This window comes from Hypomesus nipponensis, chromosome 27, assembly GCF_054491055.1.
Source record: "Hypomesus nipponensis isolate SF chromosome 27, ASM5449105v1, whole genome shotgun sequence".
Taxonomy (NCBI): Eukaryota; Metazoa; Chordata; class Actinopteri; order Osmeriformes; family Osmeridae; genus Hypomesus; species Hypomesus nipponensis.
The window spans coordinates 1,582,681-1,603,497 of NC_140387.1; the positions used below are offsets into that span (position 1 = coordinate 1,582,681).

General features: G+C 51.9%; 1 protein-coding gene across 1 annotated transcript in view; it reads left to right on the forward strand.

Annotated features, from left to right (window-relative positions):
- Positions 1 to 232: 232 nt before the first annotated feature.
- rxraa (retinoid X receptor, alpha a) overlaps positions 233 to 20,817 on the forward strand; it is a 75,142-nt gene continuing 54,557 nt past the window's right edge. Inside the window, exon 1 of the mRNA XM_084693404.1 lies at positions 233 to 472. Coding sequence (XP_084549530.1) covers positions 445 to 472 — 28 coding nt within the window. The 5' untranslated portion in view covers positions 233 to 444. The remainder of the gene's footprint in view (positions 473 to 20,817) is intronic.

The following is a 20,817-nucleotide window of genomic DNA, read 5'->3' on the forward strand; positions in this document are numbered from 1 at the left end:
GTGAAGACCAAATTGTTGCGAGATTAAACGTAAAAAATCGTTATAGATCATCAATTATAATATCAATTCGCATTGTGACATCGAGTGTTAAAGGAGCTGGAGGCCTACACACGAGTTACTGGCAAACTTCCCCTTTCCACGCGTTGTGTCGTTGCGAGTTGAAGCGCGTTGGTGGGAGTACCCCTTGAACTGGTCCCTTTTGCAGTGCACATCCAGTAGTTGGAGTTGTACACCAACAGAAACAGTGCGAGGAAAGCGCAACTCAGTGAGCTTACAGAAGTAGGAACATTAAGAAGGCTGCATTTTTTGACACTATCGAACAACGCTTTTGCAAGATTGACAGTTTCACTGCCTCGGAGCCCAATTTACCACAACGACGCGAGACAGCCTGAAAACTCAAAAACACGGTTTGTGTCAGCTGGCATGAGCTAACACACACCAGACATGGAAACCAAACCGTTCTTGTCATTGGGTAAGTTTTCCGTTTTTTGAAAAACTGTTGTTTGCCGTTATTATTTCTGCCTTTTTGAGTTAACACTTTGGCGAGTCAAGGATAATCAAACTGCCACGGCGAGGAGTTCGAAAGCAGAGTCGTTTTACAATGCGCATAGCGAGAGCTTCAGTCACATGTATGCAGCTCAGTATAGGCTATTTTTTTGGCGTTGAAGCTAATGTAATATATAAGCCTACATGTTGGAAAGTACGTGTGGTATGTTAATGCCTTATTTGTCTGTTACCATAACCTATCATAAGAAAGGGCAACTTGAACCGCTTCACGGGGGCATGACTGTGTTCGGCTCGCGTTGTGGCACACTGTGTGACGGAGCGATGACAGTAGAATATGGGTGACATCTCATTCAGGAAAAAGCTGCGGGCTTTCCCTTTCTCAGTGAGTGAGCTAAATTACGCCGCCCGGTCCTAAAAACGTTGCCAAGTACAACAGATTTGTTATTTGCTTATCAGTCAGACAATTAATATCAAGTATTTCATCTTGAAATCGATCTGAAGGCGTTGGAAAATACAACTCTCGCGCGTAAATGTATGCGGCTCGTAAAGACGGTAGAAGTTTACTCATTGAACAAGATGTTTAGAAAGGCGAATTAAACTTCACGTTGTCTTACGTTTGTTATTGTCTTAATAAACAGTTGTATGCGGTTTTATCATGAAACTAGTCAGCATGGGCGTGTGAAAGTGACCCAAATGCAGTTACATAATCTTGGTAATATAATTTATTTTTGACATTATAGGTCATGTAGGCTACAGGTATGCGCTTCAAGTTACCTAATATTTTTTCTCGTTAGCGGAGGCGTTCTACATTGAGTCAACATATGATGCGTGGAGAAAAGTGGTGTTTTATTCGTTACATGAACACACAAATAGTGTATACTTTAGTACTCAAGTTATTTTAAAATGTCGATTTATTGTGATAAAGTACTTATAATTACCCAATATCTCAGAAAGATACGATAAACTATTTAGCTTAATTACATTCGCAACGCAATTATTTTTTTCATCGGACATGGAATGCAACAAGAATTAGTGACGTCAACAAAAATTGCCTGGAAGATAAAGATGATCAATAGCATCAGTCATTACTTTTAGCAGAAATAGTTACATATTTACAATTTGTTCCTCACACACACACACACACACACACACACAGGTGCAAGCACACACACACACACACACAGAGACACACAGACACACACACACACACACACACACAGTGAGAGACGCTATTACCATTTCCAGTAAATCATTAATACGCAACTACTGTATGCATGTCACAGTGCAGAGAGCACACCTTGTCCTCCTCTGCAGAGACTCAGCTGCAGGCGATAGACTGCCAGCTTATTGTGTCTGCACGTCTTTCATCCAGGCTTCACGTTACACCTTGACACACATCCTCAGCCCGCGTGTAGGCATGGATAAGAGAGGCAAGGGCTTCTGGGTAACCAGCAGCTTTCTCCTGTTACAAGGCTGCTCGCTGGAACTCTGACCGCATGGGCCCTTCATGTAGCCACTCAGGAACATGCTACACACACCCGTCGTCACGGCACCCAGGGCTGTTATTACAGGTGCTCTGGGCAGAGCCAGGTGTGGGGTCTGGGTTCACAATCCCCTCCGAGTGCTTGAAGACAAAGCCACAGCAAGAAGGCAGAGTGTGGACTGAGAGGTCCGGACCCAGTCCGGGTGGTTCTGGGCTGAGAGGTCCGGACCCAGTCTGGGTGGTTCTGGACTGAGAGGTCCCGACACAGTCCGGGTGGTTCTGGGCTGAGAGGTTCCGGATACAGTCCGCGTGGTTCTGGGCTGAGAGGTCCGGACCCAGTCCGGGTGGTTCTGGGCTGAGAGGTTCCAGACCCAGTCCGGGTGGTTCTGGGCTGAGAGGTCCGGACCCAGTCCGGGTGGTTCTGGGCTGAGAGGTTCCAGACCCAGTCCGGGTGGTTCTGGGCTGAGAGGTCCGGACCCAGTCCGGGTGGTTCTGGGCTGTTGGGAGGCTCCACACCGTGCTCACCAGATTCCCTCCTCTCTGCCCTGCCTAATCGCTCTCAAGTTTCTCACAGTGCTGCATCAGCAGGTCATTAATCGCCAGGACTTGATTTGTCGGTTCCTAAATCACCATTTAAATATAAACTTTCCCTATCAAACCCCCACTGGCGCTGTGATTGGTAATTGCCCACTTCAAGGACACCGCTAACTCTGATAAACCCTTGAAGGTATTGATTAGCCGCACACTCTGTGTAATTACCCCTGCATCCCGCTGCATTAAGGATTCCTACATGCGTCTGTTGAAAATGACAGCTCGAACATTTTACAATTATAGATTGCAGGTTGTTGCCTGTGGTGACGACATCCTCTCCAGTGGCACAGTATGTTCAGCATGCTGTCTCTGTTCTGCTCAAGCCTGTTCTCTCTCTCTTACTCTCTCTCTCTCTTACTCTCTCTGTCTTACTTTTTCTGTCTTACTCTCTCACTCACTCTCTCTGACTTAGTCTTGTCTTTCTGTCTCTCTCTCTCTCCCTCTTTTTCCCTCTATCTTTCTCTCTCTGCCTTACTTTCTTTCTCTTATTCTCTCTCGTTATCTCTCTTCCTCCAGGTCTTTCTCCTCCAACTGTGTGTCCCCCTGTCTCTGTCTTCTGAGATGAAGCTGAATAGAAGCATGGAGTGCAGAGGTGACATTGAAGCCAAACAATGTGTCTGGTTCCTTTGTAAACATGCAAGCATGGCAGTTTCAAAAGAAACAAATAGAAATATGTCATTATGTCAAAGTGTCATGCAACTGGAGACCTTTTGAGTGTTGTTGTGAGTTCAAAGTACTTGGGTTTTCAGTCAGGCGCCGGTCAATCCTTTTTTGTTACAGTTACAGTGTGTGTATCATACACTATACAACACAGCCTGGGTGCTGTGGAGGATGGAGACAGTCAGGGAGTAGTGTGGGCATGCTGTACTTGCTGAATGTAAATATCCAGGCCAGACAGGGCATTGGAAAGTGATGTGGTGTTCCTGTTAAGCCCGGAATCGTTCTAAGTGGGAGCGAACTTGTGTTTACAACACAAGAGCGAGGGTGATTAAGGAGCATAAATGCACTTCAAGTGTCCTAAGTGACTGTTCCCATGTCTGCCTGGTTGGACTGGGCTGGGGGGGGGGGGGGGCTGTGCCCGAGGATGGCTTTGACCGTGGTGTTTCATGGTGTTTCAGTGGTGTTGGAACAGTGTTTCAGCAGTGTTGAATGGTGTTTCAGCGATGTTGAATGGTTTTTCAGCGGTGTTGAATGGTGTTTCAGTGGTGTTAAATGGTGTTTCAGCGGTGTTGGGACCTATACTGACTTTGTGAGGGGAAACTCAAGCTGTGCTGTGAATCTATCTGCTGATCTGATGAGATCTGCTTCCTCACATAGGGCAAGGATGCATCCTTCTTTTACCTCCCTTCTTTGATTGTGGGTGATTAGGGCTGGGGGAGGGGGGGAGTTATGGTCTGGGGGGAGAGGGATGAGGGCTTTGAGGAACAGAAGGTAACACCCTCTTCCAACCAGTGAAGTTCACAGTCTACGAGGAGAAGAGAGTGTAAAGGGGGGTGTAGAAGTAGGGTGGGGGTGGAGTGGGGGGGTGCATTCCTGCCCTAAGTCACAGACAAAGGTTATCCTGTGGGTGGGGGTGTGTCTTCTGAGGGAGGGGCGGGGCCGGGGGGGGGGGGGGTCACGACGGCAAAATCGTTTGGCCAAGTTTGTCTTTTACTGACGTCTTGTTTGCCGCTCCTGATGTGTTGCTTCAGAGAGAGGGCTGCAGCTGTCGTTTTTATTGGAGGAGTTTTATAGGGAAAGGTAATGGCTTAAAGTGACAGCGCTCCCTCTCTCCCTGACCCTCTCTCTCACACACACCCTCCAGCTAACACTCAACCAAATCAAAGGAAATGTTCTTCCCCCCTCTTTCCTCCCGCCCGCCCGCCCGCCCTCCCTCCCCTTCCATCCTCCCCCCACCCGGCATCAACCAAACGCACGAAAGAAGACGAGAGAATGAATGAATGAAACGTAACTCTGAACGCGGTCGCTTGATTGGTACTTGGCAGGGTGTTTGGGGCGCCGGGCGTCGAGCGTCTAAACACCCCTGTAAGCAGCGTGAATGACCTCGGAATGGAAAACGTCCGAGATCTAATGACACAAGCCGACTGCACCCCTCCCCAGCCCAGTGCGCCTGGTTACCTTCCCCCTGTTGAGTCGAGGTATGAAGGGCAGGAGATGGAGAAATACGAGCATCGCTCAAAACCCCGTTAATTATTAGTGTTAGGAATAGAGAGGCAGTAGGAGTGCTTTATTGATTGGAACTGAGTTGAACTTTGCTCCACGAACCTCGACCTTTGCCCCGTCTGCAGTTTATCACGTAAGGAATTTACCCCGGGCGTTCAATCTGGCGTTTTTACCGTTCAAAGACAGCGTTATGTACATAAGAAGGCTGATTATTCATATTTTGTTCATTTATTTGAATCCATAGAAAGTGAAGCTAATGTAGATTGATGGACTGTTGAGACAGGGACAGGGAGTGTGTTGCGTGCAGCAGAGCGGTATTCAGGATGCGTACATGGGCTCTTTTGAAGTGGAAACACAGCCTCTTTAGGGATTCGACCAGATCACACTCATCATTCGCTCAGAAAGGAAGGTCAGCCTGCCCTCTTAGATGGACGGTTTCTCACTCGTACTTCACACAACACTGAGAGAGAGTTAGAAAGAGGAAAAAAGAGAGTTGTTTAAAGGAAGTTAGAAAGAGATGGAGAGACGGATAGTTCAAGAAAGAAAGAAAGAGATAGTTGAAGAGAGAAAGAGACAAAGAGAGAGAGAGACAGTTAAAGAGAGGGAGAGAAAGACAATTAAGGAGAGAGACAAAGAGAGAGAGACAAAGAGAGAGAGACAGTTAAAGAGAGGGAGAGAGACAAAGAGAGAAAGACAGTTAAGGAGAGAGAGATAGACAAAGAGAGAGTCAGAGTTAAAGAGATAGAGAGCGACAAAGAGAGGCAATTAAAGAGAGTTAAAGAGAGACAGTTAAAGAGAGAGAGAGATAGAGAGAGAGGAAAAGGACCACTGTGTCTTGACTGCAGAGAACACGGCACTTGACTGAAGTCGGGCCCCGGTCTGGTTACAGCATGTGGTTGGATGAAACGGTTTCGCACTACATAGTTTCACAACGGAGAAGTGTATTCTGAGTCAGTGATAAGCTGTAACTGACAAACACCGGTAGAGCTATTATCAGTGTGACTAGGATGATCAAAAGCCGTGAGGAAACGTTTGAAGTCCTCGTTCTCATCAGAGAATGAAAGAGAATGAAATTGTGAATTCTTCCCCGCTGTGAGGTGGCCTCTCAACAACACATTTACACACACACACAGACACTTGCACAATTACTTACACATACTCACACACGCTCACACGGGAACGCCCACAACCACACTCACCCTCACGTTCCCTGGAAAAGAAAGCGAGAGAGACACCAACACCAAGACTGATGGATTTCTCGTCTCGGTTTTATAATGTTCCTCTCCGCCGAGTGTCCAGACTCAGGGAGGTGTGACGACCTTCCCTCACCTCCAGCCCGCGGCGGCATCACAGCGTCGTCATGGCGTCTGACACCTCGCGAGGTGTTAGGGAGCAGCCACACATCCTGGGTGGCACCTCTGTTAGCCAGTCTGCCCGAGCTCTGAGAGGGCTGCCCGATGTGTCACTGTGTTGGTGGTTAGCTGCTGTGCAAGCTACTGTTAGCTACCGTGCAAGCTACTGTTAGCTACCGTGCTAGCTACTGTTAGCTGCTGTTAGCTGCTGTTAGCTACCATGCTAGCTACTGTTAGCTACCATGCTAGCAACTGTTTGCTACTGTTTGCTGCTGTTCGCTGCTGTTTGCTACTGTTTGCTGCTGTTAGCTGCTGTGCTAGCTACTTTTAGCTACTGTGTAAGTTACAATGTTAGCTACTGTAAGTAGCAGCGTTAGCCACAATGTTAGCTATTGTGTTAGTGACTGTGTTAGGTCAAGTGCCATCTTGGCTAGCGTGCAAGCTGTCATCTGAGGTTTTGTGCTAGCTTCTGTGTAAACTGGCGCCCGGACCTCACTGGAGTTTCTTTTGTGCTCCCAACCACTGCTTACAAAAGCTCACCAAGCACTCACTATTTGCGGTACAATCACACCAGCAGCCAGTACACCAAAAACAGAAACCAGTAAAACGTAACAACTTTGTTGTCCGTTCTTATTTTGTAAAACTTCAAAGGATAAACACAAGAAAGTCATCTCATTTGTAAACATGATGAACAGCAAGACGTTCGTCTTAACGTCCGGCCTGCTGGCCCCTGTCGAGGCAGATCTGACCGCTTTCAGAAGCGCAGGGAAGATCTATCGCGTGCCGTGTCGGCAAGAAGGAACATCTGAGCGCTAGGCCAGAGCGTGTTCAACACCCTGCAGGACCACCGCACACAACCAGAGTATCTCTCAGCCACACACACACACATGGTTTCAACTGGGCAAAGAGGGGGTCAGGGGAGAGAGGGCCTAACACCAAAGCTTATGCTGGTGTACTTAAACCAGTCTGTCAGATTATGGGACGGGATTGTAATTACGATAAGCAGGATCCATTACAGGCAGAGCCAAACAGTCCCTGGATTATAGAGACCACTGTGTGTGTGTGTGTGGGGGGGTTAACAGGCATGATGGGTGCGTCTCAGCTTCCTAATGACTTTGAGAAAAGGTAAAGATTCTTCACGAAGACTGTATCTGGTTCTCCATCCAAAGATCTTTGTTCCTCGCGGCGGGCTGGTATGGAGAAGGTGCTGGTGGATGTCCCGAGGCCCCCCTGCTCTCACATCCACAATCACGACACAACGGGACCTTAATTTTACTATTAGCGTACAGAATCGTGAACCAACCCAGCGTACAATGCTTCTAGTTACAATACAGAGGGCTTTCAATGATCATAAGATTTTTTTTTATTTTTATTTTTTAACTTTTTTTGTCCGTGTTTTCAGTCAGGGAGTTCCGGAGCGTGCGTGCGGAGCAAGCGTGCGGAGCGTGCGTGCGGAGCAAGCGTGCGGAGCGTGCGTGCGGAGCAAGCGTGCGGAGCGTGCGTGCGGAGCGTGCGTGCGGAGCGTGCGTGCGGAGCGTGCGTGCGGAGCGTGCGTGGGGTGTTGCCTGAGAGCAGCAGTGTTGAGCAAGGTGGCCGTGGTTGCCGAGGCAAGCTGTGACTGTGTCTTTGTCGTCAGTTCTTTGCATACCGCAGCGCTGACATTCCTGAGCCTGCAGAAACAGCTCCGACAAGTTCAAGTGTCACATTTAGGACGCTTTCTTGTGTTTCAGCCCCCGTGCGAGTAACAGGACACGGGCTGCGAGATCAGAGCCAGGCCCGGCAACACGGTGTGTGTGTGTGTGTGTGTGCGTGTGCGTGTGCATGTCTGTGCATGTTTGTGTGTACAGCGTCGGGTGGAGGGGGTGTGTGTTCAAGGTGCGGTATGAATGAGCAGAGAGAGAGGGGGGCGGCCTAGGTAGACATGCTGAGGGAGAGAGCAGAGAGATAGGGGGGCGGCCTAGGTAGACATGCTGAGGGAGAGAGCAGAGAGAGAGGGGGGCGGCCTAGGTAGACATGCTGAGGGAGAGAGCAGAGAGAGAGGGGGGCCGCCGAGGTAGACAGACTCACGGTGTGTCTGGTAAGGAGAAGGTCAGAGGTGCTGAACAGGTCACACTTGGTGGGAGGGTAACAGTCTCTACTGAGACAGTAGCAGCAGGGAGGGGGAGGGGGAGGGAGGGGGAGGGGGAGAGAGGGGGGAGGAGGGAGGGGCAGAGAGGGGGGAGGAGCATGGGGGAGGAGAAGAGAGGGAGGGGGAGGAGGAGGAGGGAGGGAGGGAGGGAACACAAGAGGAGGAGGTAGACGGCTGGAAATGACAGGGCAGATGAGTGCTGTTTCTAGAGTCTCCCTCCGTCCAAGTCTCCCTTGTGAAGCTCTGCTGGAGATGTAAGTTGCAGTTCAGTGTTGATTGATCCGGCGAGAAAGAGCTAAAAATCTCTTCCTCTTTTAATTTTTCCCTCTCTTTCTCTCGCACACACACACACACACACAGACACAGGAACACACACAAGGACGCGCACACACACAGGCTGTGTAGATTGTGAGTGCATGGAGTGTTTATTGTAGAATCCTAGTGAATGCTGCGGTGCCCCAGGGGCTGTTAAATCCCTGACTTAAAAGGCGGATTCAGGGGCACTGTTATAAGGATGGGGGCGGGGCCACGGAAGAGAAAGGGCCAGGGGGGTGTGAAAGGAGAGAGAGAGAGAGAGGGAGAGGGAGAGGGAGAGGGAGAGGGAGAGGGAGAGGGAGAGGGAGAGGGAGAGGAGGGCGAGGAAAAACAGAGAGGAAGTCCTGAAAGATTGAGGCGGAGGAAGGAGGGGGGTGAAAAAATCCTGAGTGATCACATCTGGATTGCTTCAGCGGAGTATTTGCTGCAACATCTGGAGTGATTCCCTGGAATTTAAGAGTCCCTCCTTTGATTTCAGAGAGCGGTCCCCCCCCCCCCCCTCCCTCTCTGGGTCTGTTTCCAACATCTTCAAAGTTTCTCCCGGTGTTGTCGGCAAGTAGATGAAGGGGGTGTCTGCCTTGGCGGTTGGAGCAGGTTGGCCCATTCCGGACTTTATAGCCGGCCAAATTGGGCCCTTGCGACCAGCTTTGTGCCGGGCTAATTACGTGGCACAGGGGTGGAAGGGGGAACCAGACCGGCCCCTCCTGGGTCGAACGCCACGCCTCGTAAAAACACCTCCGCAACCTGGCGTCAGCGCCGCGCTTTTAATCAAAGAAAAACGATTAAAAAATATAAATAAAAATAAACACACAAAAAAATGACAAAAGTCATGTGAAACCAAAGGAGGGATTACGTGTTCGACCAGTTTATTAGATCATCAAAGATGCCATGGCAGAGGAAATGACAACAGTGGATGCCTTTGGGCTTGAACCCGGAGCACTGAGACCCAGCGTAGTGGAGGGGACACGGTGGCTGTGGATGACCTCTCCTCAGAGCCGGGGGGGGGGTCCCCAGAGAGACATCAAAGACTTCACATCCACCAATCAACGGCTGGACTGAGTCTCCCGTCTCCCGGCCCGGGAAACATTACGCATGCAGGGCGCCGATCTCCCCTCCGCTGAGATCACATCCTCCTCTCCGCTTAGATCACGCCGTTCAGTCTCATCGTCGGCCGAGCGGAGCTTCATTAGCGATACAGATTCAGGGGAGCGCTGTGCTGCTGCTTCACCTGGGCTGCGGCGGCGTGCGTGGCGGCCAGCCAGCGTTGATGGGCAGGTAGTGGAAGGGGGAGGGGGGGGAGGGGGGTGGCGGAGGGGGGGAGGGGGGAGGAGGGAGCTCGGAGGTTCATGCTAATGGGGGCAGCGTTGCCGCTGATCAAACGAGGTGCATCGCGGTCTCTCTCCTTTCTGAGGGCTTAGTGAAGAGACACACCCCAGGGACACACAAGCACTACAGCTGGAAGGAGAGCAGGAGGGAGGGAGGGAGAGGAGGAACTGGGGGGGAGGGAGGGAGGGAGAGGAGGAACTGGGGGGGAGGGAAGGAGGGAGAGGAGGAACTGGGGGGGAGGGAGGGAGGGAGAGGAGGAACTGGGGGGGAGGGAGGGAGGGAGAGGAGGAACTGGGGGGGAGGGAAGGAGGGAGAGGAGGAACTGGGGGGGAGGGAGGGAGGGAGAGGAGGAACTGGGGGGGAGGGAGGGAGGGAGAGGAGGAACTGGGGGGGAGGGAGGGAGGGAGAGGAGGAACTGGGGGGGAGGGAGGGAGGGAGAGGAGGAACTGGGGGGGAGGGAGGGAGGGAGAGGAGGAACTGGGGGGGAGGGAGGGAGGGAGAGGAGGAACTGGGGGGGAGGGAGGGAGGGAGGGAGGGAGAGGAGGAACTGGGGGGGAGGGAGGGAGGGAGGGAGAGGAGGAACTGGGGGGGAGGGAGGGAGGGAGGGAGGGAGAGGAGGAACTGGGGGGGAGGGAGGGAGGGAGGGAGAGGAGGAACTGGGGGGGAGGGAGGGAGGGAGAGGAGGAACTGGGGGGGAGGGAGGGAGGGAGAGGAGGAACTGGGGGGGAGGGAGGGAGGGAGGGAGGGAGGGAGGGAGGGAGGGAGGGAGAGGAGGAACTGGGGGGGAGGGAGGGAGGGAGAGGAGGAACTGGGGGGGAGGGAAGGGGGATAGATGGGGTGGTAGAGAGGGATGAGATGAGACAGTGAGGGGGAGGGAGGGAGGGAGAAAGGTAGAAAAAGGGAAAGCTAGAGAGGGAGAGAGAAAGAGGGACTGTGAGGGGTGAGGGGAGGATGGGAGGAAAAAAAAGAGGGAACGTTTGAAAGGGGGGAGGGAGGGAGGAAAGGAGGGAGAGAGGGAGGCGCAAAAATACAAAGTGTTTATAAACCTCCGATTCCATTTATGGTCAGGAATGAGAGTAATGTAACCATTGTTGTGCTGTAATTAGTCTCTACCTTAGGGAGAGAGTTTAGCCAGAACACACTGCTCAGTGGTTAAGCAGAGTTACGGGTACCCTACATGTGCCCCTAGTCGGATGCTCTGCATGTCATTCCAGTCCTCGTCAGCCATCTCCAGATTTGATCTTTTTATGTCTCTGTACGTCTGTAATAGAAGAGGTCCGGTCATATTGACATGTTATTCACAGAAAACTGGTCAACTCTATTGCTTTGTTACCCATTTCTCCATCTCCCTCCCTCCCTCCCTCCCTCCCTCCCTCCCTCCCTCCCTCCCTCCCTCCCTCCCTCCCTCCCTCCCTCCCTCCCTCCCTCCCTCCCTCCCTCCCTCCCTCCCTCCCTCCCTCCCTCCCTCCCTCCCTCCCTCCCTCCCTCCCTCCCTCCCTCCCTGCCTCCCTGCCTGCCTGCCTGCCTGCCTGCCTGCCTGCCTGCCTGCCTGCCTGGAACAGAGGGAACAAACCCAGCCAGTTGGTTAATCGTCTCTCTGTCTGTCTGAGTGCCTGGCTCTGCTCTTGGTGTTGCTGTGCAGATGGCCTACATCTTTCTGCCTGACTGATCCAGCCAGCGAAGGGGACAGACTGCGCTGCACATCATCACTGAGCCTCTGTGTGTGTGTGTGTGTGTGTGTGTGTGTGTTCAGAGTGTGTGTGTGTTTGGGCACTGGTGTGTGTGTGTGTGTGTGTGTGTGGTAGTAGTAGTTATGGTGCATTATTCATTGTCCTTTTCTTATACAGATATCTTGTCTAGATATATATCCACTGTGAAACACACACACACACACACACACACACATCCTTCCTAGAAGGGGAGGAAGAGGGGTCCTCTTCAGGAAGCATTACAGCCTGAAGTCAACTGTAACGTACGCTATATTCACACACATACTGTACCCACACACACACACACACACACACACACGCTGTACCCTGTTCTCTGTCTAGCAGTGCGGCAGGATGACTCTGCAGTGTCCTGTGTCCTGATCCTCTCTGACCGTCTCTCAAGTCCCTCTCCGCTCACTCCTAAAGCCATCTGATGCTCTGTCTCCTCCAATCAGGACGTCTCATTTCAGACGAGGGTTTTACTCCCCTGGAAGGCAGGGTTTGTATTTTCACCGCGTCGCCAAGCTCGACCCCCCCCCCCCCCGCTCGTCCAAGGGCACACAGGGTGCGGACGAGGGGTGATGTCACCTGCGACAGGGATGGTGTCACTGGCGACATCATCAGAGAGGGCGCCCCGAGGTGACTGACGTGTCTGGGCCCTCTTCTCTGAACCCAAACACAGACACCAGACGACTGCTCCGCCTTCCTGGCTCTCTCTCTCTCTCTCCCCCTCTCTCTCTCTCTCTCTCTCTCTCTCTCTCTCTCTCTCTCTCTCTCTCTCTCTGTCACTAGCTGTCTAACTGGCTTGCTGGCTGACTGGCTAGTTGTCTAGGTCGCAATCTGCTAGCTGTCTAACTGGCTAGATGATTAACTGGCTAACCGTCTAACTGGCGAGCTGTGTAGCTGGATAGCTGTGTAGCTGTGTAGCTGTGTAGCTGTATAGCTGGCTAGCTGTGTAGCTGTGTAGCTGGCTAGCTGTGTAGCTGTGTAGCTGTGTAGCTGGCTAGCTGGCTAGCTGTGTAGCTGTGTAGCTGGCTAGCTGGCTAGCTGGCTAGCTGTGTAGCTGTGTAGCTGTGTAGCTGTGTAGCTGTATAGCTGTATAGCTGGCTAGCTGGCTAGCTGTGTAGCTGTATAGCTGTGTAGCTGGCTAGCTGGCTAGTTGGCTAGCTGGCTGATGGATAATGGACTACACGAGTGTTGCTGTTTAGATCCCGGTGGTGAAGCTCCAGGCTCAAACCCAGGCTTCGCCGTTTCCATAATCTGCCCTCTCTTATTGATTCACTCGGAACCGTTGGGGAATCTCCAATATGACCGGCTCATTAAATTAGGATGTATACGATCTGCTGATGCTTTTCATTCCACAGCTCATTACCGGCCAACGGCCTTCCCAGTCCCTAACGTAACCAGACTGGCTCTTCTCAGTCAGGGCTGTCAGAGAGAGAGAGACTCTGTAGCCTCTCCCTCCTGTCAGTTCCTCTCTCTCTCTCTCTCTCTCTCTCTCTCTCTCTCTCTCTCTCTCTCTTTCTGTCTCTTTCTGTCTCTCTCTTCCTGTCTTCTCTTCCCTTCTTTTCTCTCTCGTCTTCTCCCCATCCTCTCTTTCTTCTTCTCATACTTTTCACTCTCTCCCTCCTTCTCATCCTCACTCTCTTTTGCGTTCCCTGACCCCGGGACGTGAATGATTGGCCCATCCCTGAAGTGTTGCCCTCAGGGGATTGGCTGACTTTACGACCACCTTATCTGGTGCGTTTGATTGACAGGCGCGAGTTCCCCGTTCGCCTTTCACCGTTCCGTCACCCGGCATTGCACAGGAAGCAGGAAGTGTGTTCTCCTGCGGCGCCCAGGCTGGTGTCACATGACCAGGTTGTCTATGCTGTGCGACCCTCAGACTCCACCTCACCTGTCTCGTTTTTTCTACGAGAAGGTGAAGCGTGGGGGTGTACTCACCCCTCCCCTCTCATCTGTTCTTCCCTCTCTCCCTCTTTCCTCTCCTCCTCCTCTCCCTTTTCCCTCCCCTCTCCTTCCTCCCCTCTCCTCTATCCTGAGCGTCTGTGTTTCCTGTCTCAGAGTCTTCCCTGCCCTCTGCTCACACCTGCTTGATGGAGATCGAGCGGCTGTGAAACGCTACATAGGTTTTTCCCAACATGAGAAATGAAATGAAATCTACATTTGTTTTTGTAAATGACCACATGCTGGAGAAATTCTATCCTGCCTGCAGTCGATCCCCAGTCATGTGACTTGACCTAGTTTTCTCCCTCACAACACTCTACCCCCCCCTTCTCTCTCTCTCGCTCTGTCTCTCTCTCTTTCTCTCTCTGTCTCCCTCTCTCTCATTCGTTCTGTCTCTATAATAATTGAAGGACACTGCTGTGAAAAACAATTTCTCATGAATTCTTAGCTCACTGATACCTTCCTATGTTTCGAATGTAGAGAAAGACATCGGATGGTGATTGTGACACATCGACTTTCGGCTCTGAAAACAGTCGGTTTACTCTGCTGCAATCTCAATCCAATTTCTGTGCGTTAAAAACCCTTCTGTGGTCTTCGTCACAATCCACTCCCTGCCCGGCTGTTCCTTCCTGCTCAGAAGACGATGACGAATACCCCTCGGCCCTCTGGGAGTTCCTTCTCCTCAACCAATCCTGACTGTTCTTCTTCTTCTCGACGTCATGTTCTCTGTGTGCGGCGTAACGAGCTGAGCTGTTTGTCTGCGGACTGGCATCAGGGCAGAGCTGTCAGACGGCTCGCTGCATTCACAGCAGAGACCCAGGCCCCTTGAACTCACGTGATCCTTCAATGTCAGGAAGCTGTGAAAGGCCCAGGGCATCCCAGCCATGGGGGGAGGAGGGAAGAGAGGAGGGGTTAGGGGGGAGGAGGGGGAGAGGAGGGGTTAGGGTTCAGGGAAAGAAGGGGTTAGGGGGAAGGAGAGGAGGGGTTAGGGTTCAGGGAGAGAAGGGGTTAGGGGGGAGGTGGGGGAGAGAGGAGGGGTTAGGGTTCAGGGAGAGAAGGAGTTGGGGGGAGAGGAGGGAAGAGAGGAGGGGTTAGGGGTTCAGTTAGAGAAGGAGCTAGGGGGGAGAGGAGAGGGAGAGCTTCGAGGAGTGGTTTTAAACGACACAAACAAGCCCAGTGGAGTTTCAGTTTCAGTAGTAATCACCAGGGCGACCCGAGAGAGGAGGGCGGCTCGCAGGCTCCATGCTGGTTTGTCTGTCAGAGTGGGAGTTGGGTTCTGGTGTTCACAGTGGTGTTAGTTCATCTTGTGGTCCCCCAGCTCTCTGTGTTAGCTCATCTGCTCTCTGTGTTAGCTCATCTGCTCTCTGTGTTAGCTCATCTGCTCTCTGTGTTAGCTCATCTGCTCTCTGTGTTAGCTCATCTGCTCTCTGTGTTAGCTCATCTGCTCTCTGTGTTAGCTCATCTGCTCTCTGTGTTAGCTCATCTGCTCTCTGTGTTAGTTCATCTGCTCTCTGTGTTAGCTCATCTGCTCTCTGTGTTAGCTCATCTGCTCTCTGTGTTAGCTCATCTGCTCTCTGTGTTAGCTCATCTGCTCTCTGTGTTAGCTCATCTGCTCTCTGTGTTAGCTCATCTGCTCTCTGTGTTAGCTCATCTGCTCTCTGTGTTAGCTCATCTGCTCTCTGTGTTAGCTCATCTGCTCTCTGTGTTAGCTCATCTGCTCTCTGTGTTAGCTCTCTGTTCCAATCTCAAGTTGCACGTTTGAAATGTTCCGTAGGAACGGCAGGTTCCTACGGTTCCTTTGGAAGTGTTGGTCTCAGTTCTCACGGCTGTTTCCTAGCAGTCTTACCTCAATCCTCTGTCTTCATTTAGACATCCTAGATCCGATGTGAGCTAATGTTCTTATATAGTCTAATATATAATGAATAAAATATAATAAAATAATCCTGTAAAGCTCATATGAAAAGAGTGAAAAATCCACACTTTAAATATAATTAAATATGTATTATATATTAAAAAATATATAATCCACTACTCAAAAGATGGCACCTTCAAGAGCTACTCCTTCCTCTACTGTGTGTCTGTGTGTCTGTTTGTTTGTGTGTGTGTGTGTGTGTGTGTGTGTGTGTAGGACGCAGTTTCCCTGTGTGTGTGTGTGTGTGTGTGTTCACTCTGCAGTGTGACATCTGCCCCTGCTCTGGACCCAGACACTGTGGTGCCCTCTGTCGTGAGGCTGGACTCTAATCTGTGTAGCTCCATGCGGCTGAGGCTAGGGTAGAGGCTGGGGTAGAGGCTGGGGTAGAGGCTGGGGCTGAGGCTGAGGGGTTAGCCTCACTGGCAGAGCCTCAAGGCATGGGGCATGTAGCCCCTTTGGAATGCATGGCATGTAGCCATTACTGAAGAGCGCTAGCTAGCGCTGCGCTACGCTACGCTAACAGGAGCTGACCCAGAGAGGGCGATGCAAGACCCCCTCTGCCCTCCTCCTCCACCCCTCCCTGGGCTGCGCAGACGGCAAACAATCCCCCCCCCCCCCCCCCATCTCCCCACCGCTCCCCCATCCCGCTAAGCCAGAACAGGCAGTGTGATTTCCCTTTTCATGTTTGCTGAGATCGTATGCGATCTAACCCATACAATGTGGATGATGACGGGGAGAGATTGGGCTGCAGATCAGATTAAAACTGAGCTCAACCGGACAAATCTCACACAAGTGGAAGTCATTCATGAGCTCGCTCGCTTTTCTTCCTCGAAAGCTGGGAGCTTAACGTTGGAGGGCTTCGCAGTATGGTGTTAGGGGGATGTTGGGTCCGACTCCCCAGTCCAGGGGCCTTCCCCTTGGGAAGCAAAGCCCCTCTCGAAACCCTTCCCCCCCAGAGTGTCTCAAATCCACGGGTGGGTCTTTATGAACGTGTCCATGTGTGTCATCCACCCACAACATTTACAGCCAGCCTGATTTCCTCTTCGAACCTTGACCTCTAAGTCAACGCAGCAGAATGAAAGCTTCACATTTAACGGCCCTTGATGTTTTTTTCCATTTCAGCCTTGGCAGTTGGGAAAGTGTTTCGTTTTTTTTTCCTCTCTTCATGTGGGCTGAATTCTCCTTTACTACGAGAAGCTATTTAGATGAGACCAAACCGTTTGGGATGTTGAGGTTTTTCCCCTCAGAAGCGTAGAGAGAGAGCGGAGGGGCTGATGTGTCCCAGACAGCTCCTCCTAGACGGCTCGTTCCGTACCTCCGCTCCGCCGTGCGGCTCCAACCGCCGTCTTCCCCCTCCGGGATTGGCTGTCCTCGCCGTCCTCGCGGCGCGGGGATCGTCTCTGGCGCCCTGCGGTCAGGAACCATGGCGCGATGACGTGCTAACGATCTTTCGGGGCTTCCCGGCCCCTTGAGTGTTTTAAAGGGTGTTAGGATCATTGGAGTGTGGGTGTTGCTTCCCAGTGGGCAGAGATTCACGCGCCAGACGAACACAGCCTGGTTACTGTGGAAGCGCCTGTGTTTCTGTGGAGAAACGGTGCATCTTAATATGGTGTGTGGTTGCGACATTGTTGCTGGGTGTTGTTATTGATCCCATGCTGCAGCTCGTCCGCTTGCTGTCTTTGTGTTGATCCAGTTCCAGTCCTGGGTAGGAGAGTCTACAGAATACAATCCAGCTGTTTCTGTGTTCAGACGCAAAATCCTCTCCGTTTGCTAACCGTGAACCGTCTGACCTGGATACAACTTCCCACAGAACAGCAAAGCCTGTCTCTATTCATGCCGTCGAAACCGTTACGAGGAGACGAGAGGGAGGGGAGGGGAGGGGAGGGGAGGGAGGTGGCGGTAGGGGTATAGGGGAGGAAGGGTGTGTATTTGTCCCTGTGGTGAGTACTGCTGTTCTGGTGTGTGTGGCAGCGTGTGTGTGTGTGTGTGTGTGAGGTGCTGGGCCAACTGTAGCTACTGTAAGACAGCCACAATAAAGACTTGATGATGCCAGTTAGTCCTCACACCAGGCCTGGCCCTGCATCCTGAATCAGAGTCAGAGAACGGAGAACACGCTGTTCTGAGGACGTGGGTGGCGGAACAGAGTGTGTGTTTACATCTCCCGTATCCAGAACTGTGTTGTGTTCATGTTCACCCAGGTGTGTGTGTGAGCCCTTGGATACTGTATTGGGCCATATGTGTGTCTGTGGTGGTTGTGGTTATTTGTGTGTGTGTTTATTCCCTCCGTATGCAGATGTCAGTGGAGGGAGGGTGAGTGGGGGGGGAGTTAACAAGAGGCCTGCTGCTCCTGCAGAGAGAGCAGGGCCGCCAGTCAGTGGTAGCGCGTGGAGCCAATTCAAGAGGCTAACAGGAAGCTTCAAGAGGCTAACAGGAAGCGTGTTCCAGGCGCTTCCTCCAGGACAGAGGGCCATGGGGCACGTGTGTGTGCAGAGCACGCTGTTCTGCTCTCTCCTTCTCCTCTCTGTTCTGCTCTCTCCTTCTCCTCTCTGCTCTGCTCTCTCCTTCTCCTCTCTGCTCTGCATGCCTGGAAGCAACTCCCCGAACGCAGCTCGTCCCAAACGTTGAATATTCATCTCCAACACTGAACATGCTTCCATGTGCTGCTGAGGCTTTGCTTACAGTGCTTACGGGGGATCTTCTGATGGTTCCTGTGTGAGGTGCTACAGAGCTCTCTCTCTCCCCCCCTCTCTCTCTCCCCCCTCTCTCTCTCCCCCTCTCTCTCTCCCCCCTCTCTCCCCCCCCTGTCTCTCCCCCTCCCCCCCCCCCCCTCTCTCTCTCTCTCTCTCTCTCTCTCAGGCTTCTGGTCATGGTTTCTGAATCTGGTTCTGGTTCTGAATAGGTTCTGGTCAAAGTTCTGGTTCTGATTCACCAGGACTGCGCCTGCTTCCTTGACCCCGCGGTGCATTCTGGGTACTCAGACGAGGCGATTGTATGTTTTCTCAGGGAAGAAGAGCTTCAGGACCCGAGGCTGTCAGTCATCTTGCCCTCGCTCTCTCTCTCTCTCTCTCTCTCTCTCGCTCTCTCCCTGTCTCTCTCTCTCTCTCTCTCTCTCTCTCTCTCTCTCTCTCTCTCTCTCTCTCTCTCTCTCTCTCTCTCTCTCTCTCTCTCTCTCTCTCTCTCTCTCTCTCTCTCTCTCTCTCTCTCTCTCTCTCTCTCTCTCTCTCTCTCTCTCTCTCTCTCTCTCTCTCTCTCTCTCTCTCTCTCTCTCTCTCTCTCTCTCTCTCTCTCTCTCTCTCTCTCTCTCTCTCTCTCTCTCTCTCTCTCTCTCTCTCTCTCTCTCTCTGTCTCTCTCTCTCTCTCTCTCTCTCTCTCTCTCTCTCTCTCTCTGTTGCTCTCCAGCCCCAAGCCAGCCTGCTCTGGATGAGAGCGCGGGGGACAGTGAAGGCCCTGTCACCTTGATCATTGACACTTTCTGGCTGAAGTGTTTCAATGTTGTTCTTTTCTCTTCCCAGGACTCTTGCCATCGCTAGCCACAGTAATATCGACGGTACTTCACTTTTTTTCCGATAGTGTCTGGATTTGTGTTTGGAAGTCATCTGGGCCATGAATGGAAAAAAAGGTTGAATTCATGTTGACTCTCTCTCAAGGCTGGAGGTTTGAGAGAGAGAGAGAGAGAGAGAGAGAGAGAGAGAGAGACGGAAAGAGTTGTCAAGTGAGGGATTTGTTAAGGCGAGTTGACATTTTGAATGTTTGTGATTCATGGCTTTTTAACGCTGTTAGATAATTCTCTTTTGTTAATTGTTCTGAACATATGGAAGGTCAATGAAATGATATAGATTCATGTCCAGGGTAGTTTAGTTTGAATGGTTGGATTTCTCTCTGTGTGGAGATCATCATCCGACACTCATAATGACAAACACCCAATGCATCAAGAGACCGTTTTACAAACATCATCAATGTCAAATCTACCTAGCGACAAACGGCTCACATTTGGAAATGCCACAACAAGGCAACTGCCACTTTCATTGGCCTTGGGTGGGTGTGTGGATGTGGTGTGTGTGAAAGAGACGACTCACTTTGAGAACAGATAGGGAAGGCATGTGAGACGTTACAAAAGGGAGCTCTTGTTCATTTCAGAAGTGTCTCAGACTAGCTCTGCCAAAACACAGGCGCTTAATAAGTCATTCAGTAAAGCTGTCTAGTTAACTTTTTATTGCTGATTCCACAGACCTAAGCGGCACACCGTGTTGTGTTTACGGGGGAAAAGAAAACACAAAAAAAGACAATCCTCCCAGAATGCACCAGCCTTTTCACTCACTTAAAAAAAAAAAGACAAATAATCATCGGTTTTGTTTCATGCCTGAAAACGATCTTAATACTTTGTTCCGCGCAGGGCAAGGAGGAGTTGTTTGTGGCCATCCAGCCGATCTCTCATGCAGACATCTGTTCCTCCAGAAGGATCTCACAGCCTAATACCCCCCGGGTGACTCCCGTTAGCCACAGCAGGCTGACCCTGGTAATTCATCCAAGGCAGAGCTAATGCTGGCGCCCCACCGGCTCCAGGCTGGAACAGAGGTAGGCTAGACCAGGCCAGACCAGAGGTAGGCTAGACCAGGCCAGGCCAGACCAGACCAGACCAGACCAGACCAGGCCAGTGGTAGGCTAGACCAGACCAGGCTAGACCAGGCCAGATGCAGTCCTGCCCTGGTCCGGGTGAGACCTGGAGCAGTGTGAGACAGGTACACCTTGTGAGACAGGTACAGTGAGACAGGTACACCTTGTGAGACAGGTACACCTTGTGAGACAGGTACAGTGAGACAGGTACAGTGAGACAGGTACAGTGAGACAGGTACACCATGTGAGACAGGTACAGTGAGACAGGTACACCTTGTGAGACAGGTACAGTGAGACAGGTACAGTGAGACAGGTACACCTTGTGAGACAGGTACAGTGAGACAGGTACAGTCCTGCTGAGACTGCTGATGGAACACAAGCTGGCCCTGCTCCGTGGGGGGTGGCCCAGCTCCCTCCCGCACACACACACACACACACACACACACACGCCCTGCTCTCCTCCAGGGAGGTCTGGTGGTGGGTCTAGCCTGGACTGGGGTTTCAGCTCAGGGTTGGGTTTCTTAACCCTCTGGGGTGCCTGGATACCTCAGGAGAGATGGAGGGAGGGAGGGGGGGGGGGGAGGGGAGAGGGGGGGGGGGAGAGGGGGGGGGAGGAGAGAGGGGGAGGAGAGAGAGAGAGAGAGAGAGAGAGAGAGAGAGAGAGAGAGAGAGAGAGAGAGAGAGAGAGAGAGAGAGAGAGGCAAAGAGACAGGCAGAGAGAGAGGCAGACAGAGAGGCAGAGAGACAGGCAGAGAGAGAGAGAGGCAGAC